This window comes from Rhinolophus sinicus, chromosome 5, assembly GCF_057876585.1.
Source record: "Rhinolophus sinicus isolate RSI-liver-muscle chromosome 5, RSI-T2T, whole genome shotgun sequence".
NCBI lineage: Eukaryota > Metazoa > Chordata > Mammalia > Chiroptera > Rhinolophidae > Rhinolophus > Rhinolophus sinicus.
The window spans coordinates 49,505,441-49,522,144 of NC_142505.1; the positions used below are offsets into that span (position 1 = coordinate 49,505,441).

The 16,704-nt window shown below is 42.7% G+C and overlaps 1 protein-coding gene across 3 annotated transcripts in view; it reads left to right on the top strand.

The window, feature by feature from the left end:
* CACNA2D3 (calcium voltage-gated channel auxiliary subunit alpha2delta 3) overlaps nucleotides 1–16,704 on the top strand; it is an 837,281-nt gene that overhangs the window by 611,734 nt on the left and 208,843 nt on the right. For all 3 annotated transcript variants that reach the window (XR_002136724.3, XM_088798500.1, XM_088798501.1), the window contains 2 exons: nucleotides 9,299–9,370; nucleotides 10,721–10,801. Coding sequence is in view for 2 of the 3 variants with exons in the window: in XM_088798500.1 (XP_088654626.1) it covers nucleotides 9,299–9,370; nucleotides 10,721–10,801 (153 nt within the window). In the remaining variant the exon portion in view is untranslated. The remainder of the gene's footprint in view (nucleotides 1–9,298; nucleotides 9,371–10,720; nucleotides 10,802–16,704) is intronic.

Below are 16,704 nucleotides of genomic sequence, written 5' to 3' on the forward strand. Positions count from 1 at the left end.
GCCACATACCAGAAAAGGGACAGCGCTAACCTTAGTGTCTGAACTCTGGCAGCAGCTCTCTGTGACTCCTTTTCCTCTCTGGACCTCATTTATAAAATCAATAAAAAGATGGAATTGGATAAATTCATTCCAGGATTATTTGCTGAGCACTTCTTATGCACCAGCTCTATCATAAACGCTGTGGATAAAAAGAGGAGGCATTCCTTCCCAGCTTCTGCCTCTCGAGTTCACAGGCTCTACAGAATCCCCAGCTTTTCCTCCAGCCACAATGTTTAGTGACTCTGTTGTATTACGAGTTTGCACAGATTTGGTCCTCGATGGTATCTTAGGTTGTAGAGTGAATATGATTATCTTTGTAGGGAAGTTGAAGAACATCTGGTTCCAATTTCCACTTCATTAGGGAAGGTTTTATGGAGGAAGCGGCATTTCAGGGGGTCTTTAAACAAGGGGAAGGCTTTGTCTCAGGGCCCCGAAGCTCCGACAGTTGGCTGTGTTTTCAGGCATCGATTTGAGAGGTGGCTAAACCACGTCTGTGAAAATATAAATGTTCGGCCATGACGGGGCTGGGGCGGGGGGGAGGGGGTCAGTGATGTGTCATAGCTCATTGTGAATATTGGCCAAAACCTAATGCCCCAGGATAATTCTCATTTTCATTATTTCAGAGAATTCTTGAAATAAGCATGTTTTACCCTAATACACAAACAAAGAAGTTTCCTAAGACAGCTTTCAGATGTTTTAATCTGCAATATTTTCTTGCCCATGTGTCCTTAGTCAAACACAACATCCTCCTCTTTCTAGATGTTTACTCACAAAGCATATTTCCCTGCTTAATGACTGACATCTTAGAAATACTGGGGGAAAGGCAACAACGTAAACATTTCCCTAAATAATAACAAATTTATTAGAAGAAAGTTGTTTTGAGATTCTCATACAGATGTTCCAACATTGTCCAGTGTTGTCATCATCCACAATGTTGTCTTCAGTTATTAAAAAGGAGAAGATTAAAAACAAATTCTACAACTTAGTTCATCCAAATCTCAGGTGCAAGGAATAGTGATTTAATAAGAAGAGCAAATGTCTTTGCTAAAAGTGAAATGCCATTTATATATTATACTCTAGGACCCAGTGACTACAATTTACCAAGACAATCAAATGCAAAACAAGGGGAAATGTCATTTGGAAAGTTTATTTTTTCATATTTTCATTCTTATTCGCTACTTTGTTAATGCTTTATATTACTTAGGATTCAGGCATCTTGCAAAAAATGTTGAAAAATGCCAGTGCAAAATGGGAATCTAAATAATGATTGTTGTTTGTAATTTGTCTAGCTTTTAAGAGAAACAGTTCATCTGAGTAGTATTATAAAAGACAGACAATTCATATTGCTTACATTGAAAGAACCAGCTCTTCAATTAAAAATAATAATGCCTGCTTTTTCTAAACCTCTTGCTATAAAGAATATCCAAAATATTGATAATCAAATATAATCCATTTAACTAAGAATATGGAAACTTTATTGTGATAGCAGTTTCATGTGAAAATGTTAAAATAGTTCATTTAAAGGACTATTTTGATCTTTATGCAAAAAAGGACTTTTAAAAAAGAATTACAATCATTATTTATTTTTAGGCATTAGTATTTATGGCAAGCATATACTGTTGGTGGTTTTATTGATACAATGCTTTCTGTAGATGAGAATTTACAGGAATGTTCTTATTATTAAAAACTTCCACCATACAGAAAAGAGATAAATAAAAACCAATGAGACACACACACACAGACACACACACACACAGACACACACACACACAGACACACACACACATACACTTCAGCCAATGGTGATTTATAAGTCTTTTGATTTTATCATTGAAGTAAGTTATTCTTTCTTTCCTTTTTCACTTTTACATATGCATACATGTGTAAAGCCTCTTGTTTAAAACTGACCACTATTGAAACAGCCAGCAAATGTCATGATTATCTCGAACAGCTGTAAAAATCTAAATGAGAGTAAAATTCATGGAGTCAGATAATGTTAACATTAGCCAAACAGACAATGGGATAATGCCGCGCTCCCTTTCAGGCATCAAATGCACCAGTAGGATTTACTTTCCACATTTCAGTGGGTTTCACCTGTGTTAGTTCCTGAAAAGTGTCTATATCTCCACCAGGGTGTGTCTCCAGAGAAAAAGGTCCTTCTGCATACACCCAGTCCAAAAAGTTAAGACAGATGGAGTCTGGTTTTTACTAGATTATTTTTTCCTGATATCTTGTTCCAGTATTGAGGATAAGGGATGTTGCAATAGTAGAAGGAGTGGAAGATATGGGGGAGGGGAAGGAATTGGTCATTGAAAGGGGTAGGTACAGAAGACTTTTTTTGTCTAGGAATAGGAGGGAAGGCCCAGGGATTTTTTGGAGGAGGGTCTCTGCATAGCCACGTATTCTGCTCATGTCACCTTTCCCAGATCTATGTGTCCAGCCTTTTTGCCCTGATGCTTTTACCAACTAATTTGTACAGTGTTATTGCCGTGACCTTCTACTATCAGCTCTCTCCTTGCCATGGAGTGTGAAAACTGGAAGACATGGGTGCCATCTGTTTCCATTCTGTGCCCACTGCTCCTTGGCATGTGATACCAGAGAATGGCCTTTGGGGATTCCCAGGTCATTGGTAAACTTCAGCTCATGGAGAAAGGAGAGAATGCCAAGGGGTTAGTTTCCTTCTGTTCAAGCTATATTTGAGAAAGTGCAAGAAAAAAGAATCTCTTTTCCTGCATTCCTCTCTCACATTCCCAGATCCTACATACCTTAAAGAATCAATGGTACTTCTTTCAAAATGTTCCATCTGCTATTTAAAAATGTTCTCAGATGTGTTTTCCCACCTCATTGTACTATACTTTTCCTATCAAAGCAAAGGTTATTGACAGAACCAACAGTTGAACAACCTGTCTTTGCTTCCACTGGAGGGGAATTAAGTGACACTGGCTGCCATTTAAATACCTTTTTATTGGTAAGGCTATACTCTCAAAATGGCTTATCTCCCAGGACCTTATGCCTGCAATTTACCCCAACTGCCACTAGAAGGTGGCAATGTCTTTTCATGGAGTGCAAGTTGGTGTTCACACCAGTTGTTAGAAGGAAGACCCAGCAAAAATACAGCTGTGTGCTCGCAAATTATATATAATATATACACACATATATATTATATACACAATATATACACAAATATTTATTATGTTATACATTTATATGATGTCCTCTGTTAAAGTAGTCAATATGTTGATCAACTTTAATAAGAAAAGAAAAGGAAACGTAAGAGAAGCAAAGTAGAGAAGAAATCTGATATTTGAGGAGAGTTAATGAGCTGGCCTTTGTTCTTGGCTTAGAGCCCGTCTCTTCCTGAGCTGAGTTCCCTGTTTATGCCCAACCTTCTCTTGGAGCACAAGCCTCCAGGCCTAAGCAGATCTGGCAGGAGGCTCTGCTGAAAACCACCTGCTAGCCCTCAATTGGGGTGCCAGACATGCTGCCCTTAACTCAAATATCTGCTCAGGGTCTGGCATCCAGCTTGCCTCCTTTCTCTGGGGTTGGGCCCTCACCCGCAGGAGCCTCCAGCAGCAGGAGAAACAGAGGATCCTGCCACCGGCCCTGGCAAGCTCCCTCAATTGGAGATGTGAAGAAGCTATCATAGCAGGTGCCCTTCAAAGGTAGCAGCACTGTAGCCACAACTAGCCCCAGTGTAGCGGGGCCGGCTGGGATACTGGCAGTGCTTGCAACCGGTCTCCCTTCCTGTCCTCTTTCCTGCGTTTTCGTACATCTCTGCCCTGGTGCAGTCCAAAGAAGACTGGTTCTGTGACTTCTAGCTCAGGCTCTTTTTTCAAAGAAGAAAAACTTCTATTTATTATGAAGGTTTTACACAAAGTTCTAATGACTGGTTTTTCATGCAATCCTAAAGAGTCGCCATTGCCCCAAATTACTATCTATTGCCATGTAGTATTTGGGTACTTTGGGGGTACCTAAATTTCTTGCCTGGTGGGAAGGACACACAACCACTCACCTTAGGAATGTTGGAGCCATTTTCCCTTTGGCCTTTCTGGCCTCAGCTGTGCCCCCCTGTGTGGGTGGCATGTGGCACTTGTGGCCCTCTCCAGGGATATCTAGAGCTACCTGGGTCCTTATGGCTGATACTGACACTTGTACAAATCAGGACTCTTCTGTTGTAAGAGTTGCAAATCCAATCCATGCTCATTTGGGGAAAACGAAAAATCACTTACTGCCTCAAATAACTCAATAATAGGGAAAAAACATGGGTAGAGCTGATCTTAGAGGCAAAGGTATCTAGGGACTGGTACCCTCCCTCCCTCTTTCTCTTCCTTCTTCTCCCTCTCTGCCCCTCCCTCTCCTTCTCCTTCATCACACACACACACACACACACACACACACACACACACACACACACACACACCCCTTTCCTCCTATCTCTTGGTTGGCTTTATTTATTTTCCCAGTCACTGCTCTGTGGGGAGCGGACAAGGTTGTCAGGCTTACATTCCTAAGATTGTACACAAAAGAGAATAGAGAGTTTTCCTTATTTGCTACAGGTAGGAAAAAAGGAAAAAAAAACAGGTAGCCTATCTTGAATTATGTGACTAATTAATAAATTAATCAGTGTGGTCTGGGCAGGACGCATGCGTGTGTGTGTGTGTGTGTGTGTGTGTGTGTGTGTGTGTGTGTGTCGTGCTCTGGTTGGCTCAACCTGGGTTTAATGCCCAACCGTATGCAGGATGGAAGAGTTTAGCTGCCAAGAGAACTTGTGTGTGGAAGGGCTGAAGAGGATTTCCCTAAAAGAAGGAGGTACTATTTGAAAAAGAAGAGAAGAAGGATGCAGGGCAATTTTTAAAAATGTTTCCCTGCATGGTACCATTCATAACTATTCTTAAGTATAAAACCTGTGGATGAGACTGCAGTGCAGCAGGGAACTTATGCCTGATGTCGATAAGCTGACTTTCAGGAAGAATTCTGAACCTGTCGCATAACCTCTGACACATATCAGTAAATACAGTTTTTTTTTACTTTGGTTCAAGCTAGTCCTGAAGAAGATATCTCCTCTGTAATGAGAGCCAGTGTACCCACCCCAACCGCCCTCTGCATCTGCCTCCTTAGCTTTTCTGTCTTCCCTAAAGGACTTGGGGTTCTTTGGGGTAAGACCTGTGTCTGATTGCTAGTTGTCTTCCAGAACGTGGCATGGAACTTGGCACACAGCTGATGCTCAAAGAATGTTTATCAAAGGAATCAATGAATAATAATGACGAGGCCAGCAGCAAACCCCACAAATGTGCTGTTACCCTATCTGGGGCCACACCTGAAAGCCGTCTGCATTGCCAACTAGTGTCATCAGTGGGCAACTCATCGAGCATTAGAATGAGAGGCTTGGCATCATGGTGTGTACCTCACACATGAATCTAAATGCATATTCATATGAGAGCACATGTATGATTAACTTGGGAAGCTAACAGGAAGCAGTCAATCTGTTGAGCAAGTTTGTGTTTTATAAACCAGGTGTTCGGTATTATTATTCATCATTTCCTTTGATACCAGAATGGTCCCCATTATGTAGCATAGGAAATGAAGGAAATGGCATAATATACACGTATTATACAGCAGAGCACCACAACCACGCATTTTGGAGGCCTGTTCAAAGCCTGGGCAAGTGTAATTGAATGGCAGTTCATTTTAGGATTCCTACTTGGACTTACGTTAATGGGATTTTGCCCAGATGGACCATGGTGATCCCCCCCGCTCCCATTTCTACCCTTTAGAAAATGACTGTTGACTCTACGTCTGCGTTTTTCTTGGAAGCAACATGTATGAATCATAAGCAGCTCTTGCCTCAGCAGCTGCTACAGGTTAAGGGGCCACAGAAAAGCAGGGACCCCCTAGTGTTTGGGGACAGAGTGTGTCTGGCTGTGGTTGACTGCATAACTTCTGCTTGGTGGTCTGAAAAAAAAAAAAAAAACTTTTGCCACTGGCTGCTCTTTCCTATGGCAGGAGTACAAAATGCCTTTCGATCATAAAGTACTTACAGTGCAAATTAACTTTCAAATTGATGTTCGTTCTCCATGAAGTGTTTAAGGTTCACAGAACCCAGACCTGTGGAGACTGGGAAAGATGGAGCTGGTGGGTACAGAAGGGCATCTTTATGTTGTGCAAGTGCTATTTCCAGGTCCCTGCCAGCCCTCGTGGCCATACTGGTAAGCTTATACGTCAGGCAGGTACAGATTAGGGTTCCGGCCAAGCCAGTCCCAATCTGGCCCAGAACTGCCCGTAGGAGAGCAGGTGAGCTCATAGCATAGTAGTTAGACTGAGCTCACTGCATTTCCTCTGTTTACCTGGGGCTGGTTACAAATGAATGGTTTCAGTACAAATGTAATATTATGGGAATTTTTTTTTTTTTAGGTCATGATGCAGTAATTACATTTGGAATTAACCCCAGAATGGAGTTGTCACTATATTATGGCTTAATATTTGGAAGTTAGCTTCTCATGATCTTATGTTTGTGCCAGATTAATGACCAATGATTTATAATTTATTTTTACTGGTTATAAGAAAAAAGCTACATTTCTTATTGTCAATCATATGTTTTGATTTCATTCATGATACTTGTTGGCATTGCTTGAAATTTCGATTTGAGTTGCAAAGCGGAAGTTGCCCAGGGTTATGGATCAGCTCAAATCAGTTTTCTTTATAGCGGTAAGATTACATAACGAGTCAGAATGTGGGGACACGTTTGATTCTGAGAGAAATGTTTACTGTGGGTTTGTTGTGCCTTTGAAAATGGCCTTGCATGCCCTCAGTGGCAGCCATATTATACTTCATGTATTTTAGCAAGATGTTGGAACCATGTTTTCACACACTGGTTGGCAATAATAACTATCAGCATCATCTCATAGTTAATTTTATTTAATTATTAATATTATGATAAAGTTTTGTTTTTTTAATCTGCCATCCAAATTAGGCTGCCCCAAATAATAAATTACATAATTGCCACATGTATTAGTAAAGGTTCTCCAGAGAAATAGAATGATAGGAGACATATATGTATATATTTTTTCTATATCATTTTCTTTGCATATTTATTGAGAGAGAAAGAGAGACAGAGAGAGAGAGAGAGAGAGAGAGAGAGAGAGAGAGAGAGAGAGAGAGAGAGAGATTTTAAGGAATTACCTCACAGAATCATGGGGGCTGACATGTCTGAAATCTGTAGGGCAGGCTGGAAATCCAGGAAAAGTTGAGGTTGCAGTCTTGAGTCTGGAGGCAGTCTGGAAGCAGAATTCCTTCTTCCTTAGGGCATCGGTGTTTTCTCTTAAGACCTTGGACTGACTGAGTAAGACACACCTACATTGTGGAGGGGACAGAAGGGTAACCTGCTTTATCAGTGTCTACTGATTTAAATGTTAATCATATCTAGAAATTCATGAGAAAATCTCCATTAACATTCAGACTGGTGTTTGACCAAACAGTTCGGCACCATGGCCAGGCCAAGTCGACACAGAAAATTAACCATCACACCATGAATCCTCAGTTCTTGAGGGACCATGAGGTTTTTGCCTCATCTCGCATATTTCTCATGGGGGAATGTAGGCCCATCTTGATGTGGATGTAAAACTCATAAAAACACGACCCCTCTATTCCTGTTACACGTTTCCCCAACTACTACAAGCTTCTCCTTAGGTATTCTGATGATTGAGGGTGGCAAGGATTATGCTACAATGGTGCTTCTCAAGTTTTAATATACTAATTATTAAAATAAAGATTTGACTCAGAGGGCCTCGAGTGGGGCTTGGGATTATACATTTCTAATGCACTCAAGTGCTGCTATTCTACGTACTACACTATGAGTAGTGAGGGCCAGTAGCTCGAAGAATCTACGGGAAGAGCAAGAATGGTGGATGATGGACTGAGTTTAATAACCTTTCCTCAAGAGGCCAGCCCATCCAGGGGGACTTCAGTCCATGGGGGGGTTCTAGATTTTAGGATCTTCTCTTTATAATGCCTCTGTCCAAAAAGACTGAGGGAGCAGCGCCTGATTTTGTTGTGGAATTAAAGCTATGGAGAAGTACCTAAACATCAGAAAACTCTCTAGACTGAAGACAGTGGATTCTCCTTCACAAATTGCTTCCCATGAGGCTTCAGTGGGCTATGTAAACAGAAAGGATCCCTCTCCCCCCAGACATGCCAGGCCAGTGTGGGTTCCTCACAGCAGTGCCTTGATTTCACTTTGGACTCTGCTATTGACTAGCCATGTGACCTTAAAGGCAGGGGAAGGAAACTAGCATCCTTTGAGCACCTTCTTATGCCAGGTACCATGCTGGACAGTTTCACATTCTATCATCATGGCAACAATGCTGGGGAATTACTGGGATTATATTATCTGAGAACATGGAGGCTTAGCTCACACAGATAACAAAGATTCAAAGCTGAGAATTAGAACCAGGTTTGTCTTGGACCAAAGCCTGCTGTGGTCTAGAAGTCTGTTTCCTCATTTGTTATTGAGGTGGAGTAGGGGTCCTTGTCTGTCTCCCAACACTGTGTGAAAAGCAGATAAGATGGTGGGTCTCGATGCATTTGTATGCGACTCAAAGGGTTACAGAAGTGTTTTGTGTGCAATATATCAAGGGTTGTTCTTCCATGAGAAATGTTTAGTTTCTTAGCAGTGATTTTAGGGATTGGATGATCAAGTTATTTTTGTATTTCTGTGTTGTTTGTTTTTCATCTGGGACTGGCATGCAAAGATCCGTAGAGGTCCAAAAAAGTCTTGACTCAACTACATTGAGGAGAATAAATGTTTCCAGATTCCATTGTTCTCAGCAGGGACAACTCATAAGACCCCTTACACTCATGCTTTCTGATCCTTAATTTTCAGATTAAGGAGAAGCATTAACATTGCACACATTGAACATAAATGTCTGCAGAGTAAAAATATAAAATTAATCTATGTTAATAAAATAAAATGAATTAACGAAGCTCCAACAAGGCTTTATTTGAACCAATACGGCTGAATGTAGTAACCATATCAGCTGGAGTGACTGATGGCGACTGACTTTGTTTCCCCAACCAGGGGCTGGGATCCTCACCTTCAGGTCAGGGTGAAGGGACATTATACTTTCTCGAGCCAAAGGCTCTAGTGGGCACTGGTCCATTCCCAATAACCCCCGGTGAGGAAAGGATAAGACAGGGAGGATGGCCTCCCACCCTGTGGTTTTTAGATCATTCTCAGGTAACTGGCTTTTCTCTCTCCATCCAGCTGGCCGATGATCAGGGCCTGGTCCTGATGACCACTGTCGCCATGCCCGTGTTTAGTAAGCAGAACGAAACCGTGAGTACAGTGGCTGTGCTTCCTGCTCGATGCTTTAGGAGGGTTGTTTTCTGAGACCCCTTCTGACTCAAGTTCTGGTGACCTTTATTCATTTATTTTAAGGATAGAAGGTATATAATTTCTCCTCATGTCTAATCCTTCTGTTAGAATCATGAACTCAAGCACAGATGAGAGGAACGTAAGCAGGCATCGTTTTACAATGTGCATCACTTTTCCAAAATTGAAGTGTTCAATAACCAGAGGAAGGTAAACCACAGGAAGAATCCTGGATTATGGTGGACAGCTGTTCTATGATTTATAGTTAACAGCGTTGTGTTAGCTTCCTAGGGCTGTGGCAACAAAGTGCCACAAACAGGGTGGCTTAAAACAATAGACGTTTGTTCTTACAATTCTGGAGGCTAGAAGTCCAAAATCAAGGTGTCGGCAGGGCCATGCTTCCTCTGAAGGCTCTAGGGAAGAATCCTTCTCTGCCTCTTCCATGGCCCCAGACTTCCCTTGGCTTCTGGCAGCACAACTCCAATCTTTGCCTCAGTCTTCACATGACCTTTTTCTCTCACGTGTCTCTATCCTCTCCTCTTCTTATAAGGACACCAGTCGTTGGATATAGGGCCCATCCTAAATCCAGGATGATTTCAGAGCTCGAGATCCTTAACTAATTACACCTGCAATAACGCTTTTTCCAGACACAGTCACAGTGTGAGGTTCTGGGTGGACTTGAATGTGGGTAAAACAATGAATAATAGCAAATAGTAGCACATAGCGTCTTCGGGAAGGCATTTCTGGTATCGGACAGTTTCAGCACATCACGTTGACCTTGGAAACTGGGACCCTAGAGGCCTATTCCTTCACCTTAGTTCTTGGTTTCAACTGACTGCTAAAACTGTTAGGATTATTTTCTTCTTTCTCTGACTATTTAGTCTCTCTCTCCTGGGCACCAGATGGCAGTGTAAATTGAGAAAGCAGTTAACACACTATAAGTCTTTCCTGTAGAAAGCTTCCATAAGAGAAACTGATTAATGATCGCAGTCCTTAGCTGCTGAAACTTTAGTGCTTCTGCACGTCCATTCTTTATTTTCAGCAGACAGAAGAAAACTAGCTTCTTGGTATGGGTGTGTTTAGATTGTAGTTGTTAATGTTTGGCCTGAGAAGCTGCCATTCTTGTCTAGTAATACATTTTTTGGGGGGTGGGAATAGAAGAAGCTTCCTCTAGGAGATTTGGGTTAATCCTCAACCTCTGTTCGTTTGGAGAAGGCATCAGACAGTGATCTGTGGGATGTGGCTTCTCACAAGGTTCTACTTTTTCTACCCAATTAACTTACTATTGTTTTGTTTAATGTTTGTTTTCAACAGAGATCAAAGGGCATTCTTCTGGGCGTGGTTGGCACAGATGTCCCAGTGAAAGAGCTTCTGAAGACCATCCCCAAATACAAGGTACTGCATCATTTATTTAATAGTCAAGCGCCAAATGTCCAAGATAAATTATCTTGGACATTACAACCTGCCATAGTAATGATAAAAACACAAAGTAAAGAGGCCGTTCTACCCTTCTACTCTCTTTCTGGCATGCTTAAAACAAAAACAAAAACAAACAAACAAAAAAAACAGTAACAGTCTGTGAAGATCTAAGTAGGTCTATACAGGTCTACGCGGGTCTAACTTCTCTGATGGTCTCCTGACTCACCCCAGTCTGTGGACCCTCTAACATCTGTTACCTCTTAGCAGAAACCCAATGAGGCACAAAGAAAAATGGCCTCTGACTCTATTGAATGAGTATTCCCTCTATCTTGAAAGGTGATGAGGTATAAATTAATATTTCTTTCTTAATGCTAAATTAAAATCCATAGAACTAAGAGAATTATAAGGTGTTTTTTTGTTTGTTTTTGTTTTGTTTTGTTTTTTTGGTTTGTCTTTTTAACTTTGAACCTGATTGAAGGGGTGAAGTAGGAAATTTTGGAACAAAGAAGATAGAGCAGGCCTTGGTAGGCCACTGCTTTGGGAGTTTAGAACAGCTTACAGGGCATTCAACGTGACCTCCAGCCTCCTGGTACCCACAGCCCTCGTCCGCGTGGGATGCTGAACCTTTCCCATCCCGGGTTCAGGTACCTGTGGGCTTCATAGCCACTCGGCCTGTGCTACCTAGAATGCCCCAAAGAATGATGGGTTAACTGAATGACTAGGCGAGTGCATGCTGGGATTCTCTGCCGTCTTTAAAAATGGGGTTTTTCAGATGGGGGGACTACCACTTATGGGGGGATATAACTATTATGTTGCTTTGTACACCTGAAACTAATTAAAAAATAAAAATGGGGTTTTCCAAGACTTTTAAAAATGCCTGGGGAAAGGCTTATGATACAAGGTCATGTGCATTAGGCAGGATTCTTAAGTTGGATGACAGGGCTAGGCGTACCTTTTGACAGAGGGTTGGACTAAGAACAAGGGAGTGGATTAACCAGTCACCAGGCATCACAGCAAACTCTTGTCCAAGCAAGTCAGCTGAACGGATGGCTGCAGCCAAAGCGATCAGGTCACCCCACAGGGGGTTGGATGCAAAATGAGAGGTGCAGAAATGGCTGTTTAAAAAAACCACCATTTTGCAGCACGAGACAGGGCGCCTCGTGGTACAGGATTAGCAGATAACATTGGCCGGGTACTTGACGCCGTGCAGAATGCATTTCCCACTTCATGTTAGCAAAGCTTTGTCAGAGCAGTGCAGTGCTGTTGTACTCATTCTACACATAAGGAAACGCAAGTCCATAGGGAGTGTGTTCACAGAGCTCAGGGCCACATGAGTAGGAAGTAGTGAGTGGACTTTGAGCCAGGACCATATGAGTCCTAGACCCACGTGCTTGGAACTGACGTAAGCCACTCACACACCACTTCGTGATTTGTTGCCGTGTTCATATACCATCTGTATCATTATTTACTTAATACTTCATTTGTAAATCAGCTCAAAACTTTCTTCACTTCAATAGATTTTAATAGGAAACACCATAGCACCATTTAAAAAGAAAAACCAGTGTGATTTGCCATTATAATAGATATAATTGTAAAAAAAAAAAAAAATCATAAAACTAATAGCATTAAATGATTGCTTTGTAATCTGTTTCTGAATTTGAGTCTGTTCTCTTTAAGGTAGTATTAAAGGCGACTGTTAAAGCTGTATATTAAATGGAAACTTTCTTTTTGATAGAATTGGAAGGGTAGAAGACATTTTAAAAGGGCTGACTCTCAGTAACTAAGAGTAAGTTTAATACCAGACCCATATGCCACCTAAAATTATCTTGCTCTGTACTCTATTTTTCCTGAGAAATCAAAACAGTCCAGGAGAAGATGATGGAGGGCTGCAGAGTGAGGACCATGGGGGTTGTTCATCCTGAGGTGGTGGGTACCCCTGCCGTCTGGGGCTCCCCTCCGGTCTGGGCATCAGTGTCATCACCAGCATCCCTACGCCTGTGCTGCACCCCCACCTGGCAGCCCAGGCTTCTCAGAGTCCCCAGAGGATTTGACTTCACCCAGTGCTTCCTGTCTGGTCCAAAAATCACCTTCATAAGAAAGAAAAGAAAAAAATGAACTCTAACTTAAAATCAGGTGTCCAGGCTCATAAAAGGTGGCCTCCAGCAAAAACTCTCCTGTTCTGGTTTCTTGAGGTGAGAAAGGCCTTCTTCCTACTGCCACCCAGGGCCCTGACATCCAGCCTCTTCCACCTCAAAGGCTTTCACAGTTGGGGTTATGTTTCCAGAGGCCCGATGGGACATCTGGTTGATCCAAACCCACATCATCAAGTGCTGGAAATGCTATCACTGCCCTGAGACTGAAGGCAGAGGGGCTGAGGGAGAGAGGTGAGCTCCCTGAAGGAGGTGCACTTCATTTCATTGAAGTCCCCAGACCTACATGCCCAGAACTGCAGGCTCACTGTCTGAGGAAGGGTATCCTACACTTACAGAATGAGTCCAAGCAATTCTTAAGCCTCTTATTTCACATGAGAAGATGTGGAAACCTACGTACAATGTCACTACTTGATATATGCCCAATAGAACAAGAAAGTATGAACATAATATGGCACTGATACCAATTACCCTGTGGATCTATTTCTCAAAGCTTCCTCTACCAGAAGCTCAGCTCTTTATGGCCGTGTTGTACGTGATAACAGGTAGACGCTGCCATTACACCCATTTTATAGCTACAGAAACTGAGAAACAGAGAGTTTAACTATCTCACCAAGTCTCACAGCTAGCAAGCCATGATTTTAGCTGCTATTTATTACCCTAAAACCATTAGGAACAATAAATGACAATAGTAATCATCATCATAGTTGAAATAATAGTTAGAATATTAACAATAACAGTAAGAGTTCAAATAAAATAAAACAAGAAAACATGTATTGAACTTTTTACTATGTGTCTGGTATGGTAAAAGTGCTTTGTGTGCATGATTCCCTTGGAATCCTTATTGTGCTCCCATGAAGTAGGTGCAGCTTGGCCCGTTTTTAGTTGAGGAAACTTGAAATAACTTTCTCAATGTAACTCATCTAGGGAATGATGAGTGAAACACTGTGTAACAAGAGAATAGAGGAAGAGCAACTACAGAAATTTAAGCAGCAATGCCTGAAATACAGGCACTTCTGTTTTAATCTTTCCCAAGGGTCAGGCCGGGAACCGGAGACAGAGATAGAACATGCGTAAACCCCAGTCAGTCCGCCTCTGGTTCCCATAACACGCCTTGGGAAAAGGTGTGCCTGTCAGCCAGGGACAGCCGTGGCGGGACAGGCCCCTCTCATCCAGGAGAGGCGCGCTGCAGGGAGGAGAGTGGGGATCACACCTTTCCCTCCTGATTAACACCTTGTAAAGATGAGTCAGCTCTTGGCTCTTGGGGTTTTCCCAGAAGATAGAATTCTTTCTTTTCCCTTAGCTTCATAGATTTTTCCCATAAGCAATCAGACTTCCTGTAATTTTTATTAAGAATTCCAGACACCCCAGCAATAATTTCCAGACACCATGGCCTCTGTGAAGGTAACAAGCCATTTTATAATTGGGTTCACTTCATTAGCCCAAAGCCCCTGCACTTGGAAGGGAAGCACCTCCTTCCCAGCTGTTGGACCACGAGACTGCTGGTCTCCGGGAGACCATGCTTCAGGATGAAGGCCTCTGGCAGCCCCAAGTGCTGGAACGCCTCGTGTCCGATCTGTTCTCTATTACTCCACGGAACGGCACATTAGAATGGACAGGAAGACTGGTTCTATTTCAGATGAAATAAAAATTAGAGATTTCATCAGGATATTGATTTGTGGCCAAAAGCAAATGTTGGACATTGTCATATTAGAAGCTTTTGGTTTTCTGAGAGATTCATCCACCGAGTGTATTTTGAGATTTGCTCAGACTTTCTCTTCTTACATCTATATTAAGTTATATCCATATGTCACCAACCAAACAACAAAAAATTCTGATGTCATTTTCTCAGATTGTTCTCCCGGGAAGGATTTTAACCAGATAGTTTCTGAACGTCAGGAAGACTTTCTCAGATATAGCTTGAGAAGAACTGGCTATGCACCTGCCATAGCAAGTCAGCTTCTCCTTTTTGGCTCACTTTTGATACTTACTATAGTTCAGACTTTAAAGATGAATTAAATAATATTGGGTAAAGGGAAGACTGTCTTGAATAAACACAAACCTTCACCGCAGCCCCTGCCATGTGCCAGACAGTATGCTAAGGACGTAGAAGTCAAAGATCAGTAAAATGGCTCCTTCCCCACAAAGCCCGTTCTGATGGGAGAGGTACTACCTTATCTAGAATGAGGCAAGGGAAGGAAAGACAGCCAGCTGGGCTGAGAGATGGGAAGTCAGGTGTAGCGTTTTCATGCATAACAGTGAAGGTAGTCGTGGGAGAAATCTTGGGGTTTTATGGAAACATGGTATGCAAAGGAAGAAACAATGGGAGAACCAGGAGAACCTTTTTGTAGGTGATGAACCTGAGGCTGAGCTTACAGCATGGATGAGAATTAGCTAGGGGGAGATGGGAAGGAGCGGGGCTCTAGGCCGCTAGTGCTGTGTGAGTGAGGGTCTTGGGAGGAGAGAAAACTGCAGGGGGGTTGTTGTTGCTGCCATGTTCCCTGAGAGGCAACGAGGGGAAGGAGGTAAGACTGGGTGCCCAGGTAGGAGCCAGACCCCAGGGACACCTGATGGACAGGCCCGTGGATTTTTATCTTACACATGAAAGAGGTCTTTAGTGGATTTTACACAGGGGGCAACAGAGCCAGAGGTATCTTTGACTTTGATCTGGAAGATGACTTCAATGGGGCTGACCTTTGAGGCAGGAAGAGCAGTTAGCACCATTGTGGAAATCTATTACATTAAGTCTTCACGGATGGTAGGGTGGGGAAGCCAAGTTGAAGCTGAGTAATTTCTGGAAGAAAAATTAGTGATTACTTGGATCAAGAAGTTGGGGATGAAAGAAAGAAGTCTAAGGATGACGCTGTCATATCGAACTTGGGAGTGTGGGCAGGTGGTAGTGCCACCGACAGAGAGAGAAGAGCAGAAAGAGCCGTGCTGAGGGAAGCGCTGCCATGATGGACCAGGAGAGTCCAACAGCCTGAGGGATACCCAGGTGGAGCTGACTGACATGCAGTTGGATACGTGCATCTGCCACTGAGGGGCGAGGCCAAGGCTGGACCACAGACCTGGAGATCAACAGCATCCAGGTGGCTGCTGAAACTTACTGGGGGAGACAACACTCCTATGAGAATCCTATGAAAAGGAGCAAACCCAGGCGTGTGGAGTCTGGAAGCTGAGGGAATGAAGAGTGTAAAGGAAGAGGGTGCAGTGGCTAATACAACCGGGAAGATGCAAGAGAGAGTTTTCTATAGGGCTTGGTAATTAGGAGGCCACTGGCAACAGTAGAGAAAGGTGTTCCAGTGGCATCTTGGCAGGTGGGGGTGGGGAGGGGACAGCAAAGGGAGATCCTAGTAGGCTGAGGCATAAAGGAGCAGCAAGGAAGTGGAAATGGCATTTAAACAATAAGCATAGGACGTTGGTGGGAAGGTCAGCTTAGCCTCTGCGTTTCCAGGGGACGAAGCAGAGTTCGGGTTAGCCTTGGAGGATCTGCATTCAATTCAATGTCTTTTATTGTTTCCCTGCTCCCTCCTTTTCCTCTTTTTCCTTCTCCCCATCCTCTTTCTTCCATCCCAGCCACCCCGCCACATAGTTTTAACCACATGGCATGACCTTGGTCATCGTGGAACTTATATTCTGATGGGGAGACAGGCATTAAATAACCAAAGGCTTTGACTGATTCCTTGATTACTTATTATAATCTAACTCACAAATAATTGATTATTATCA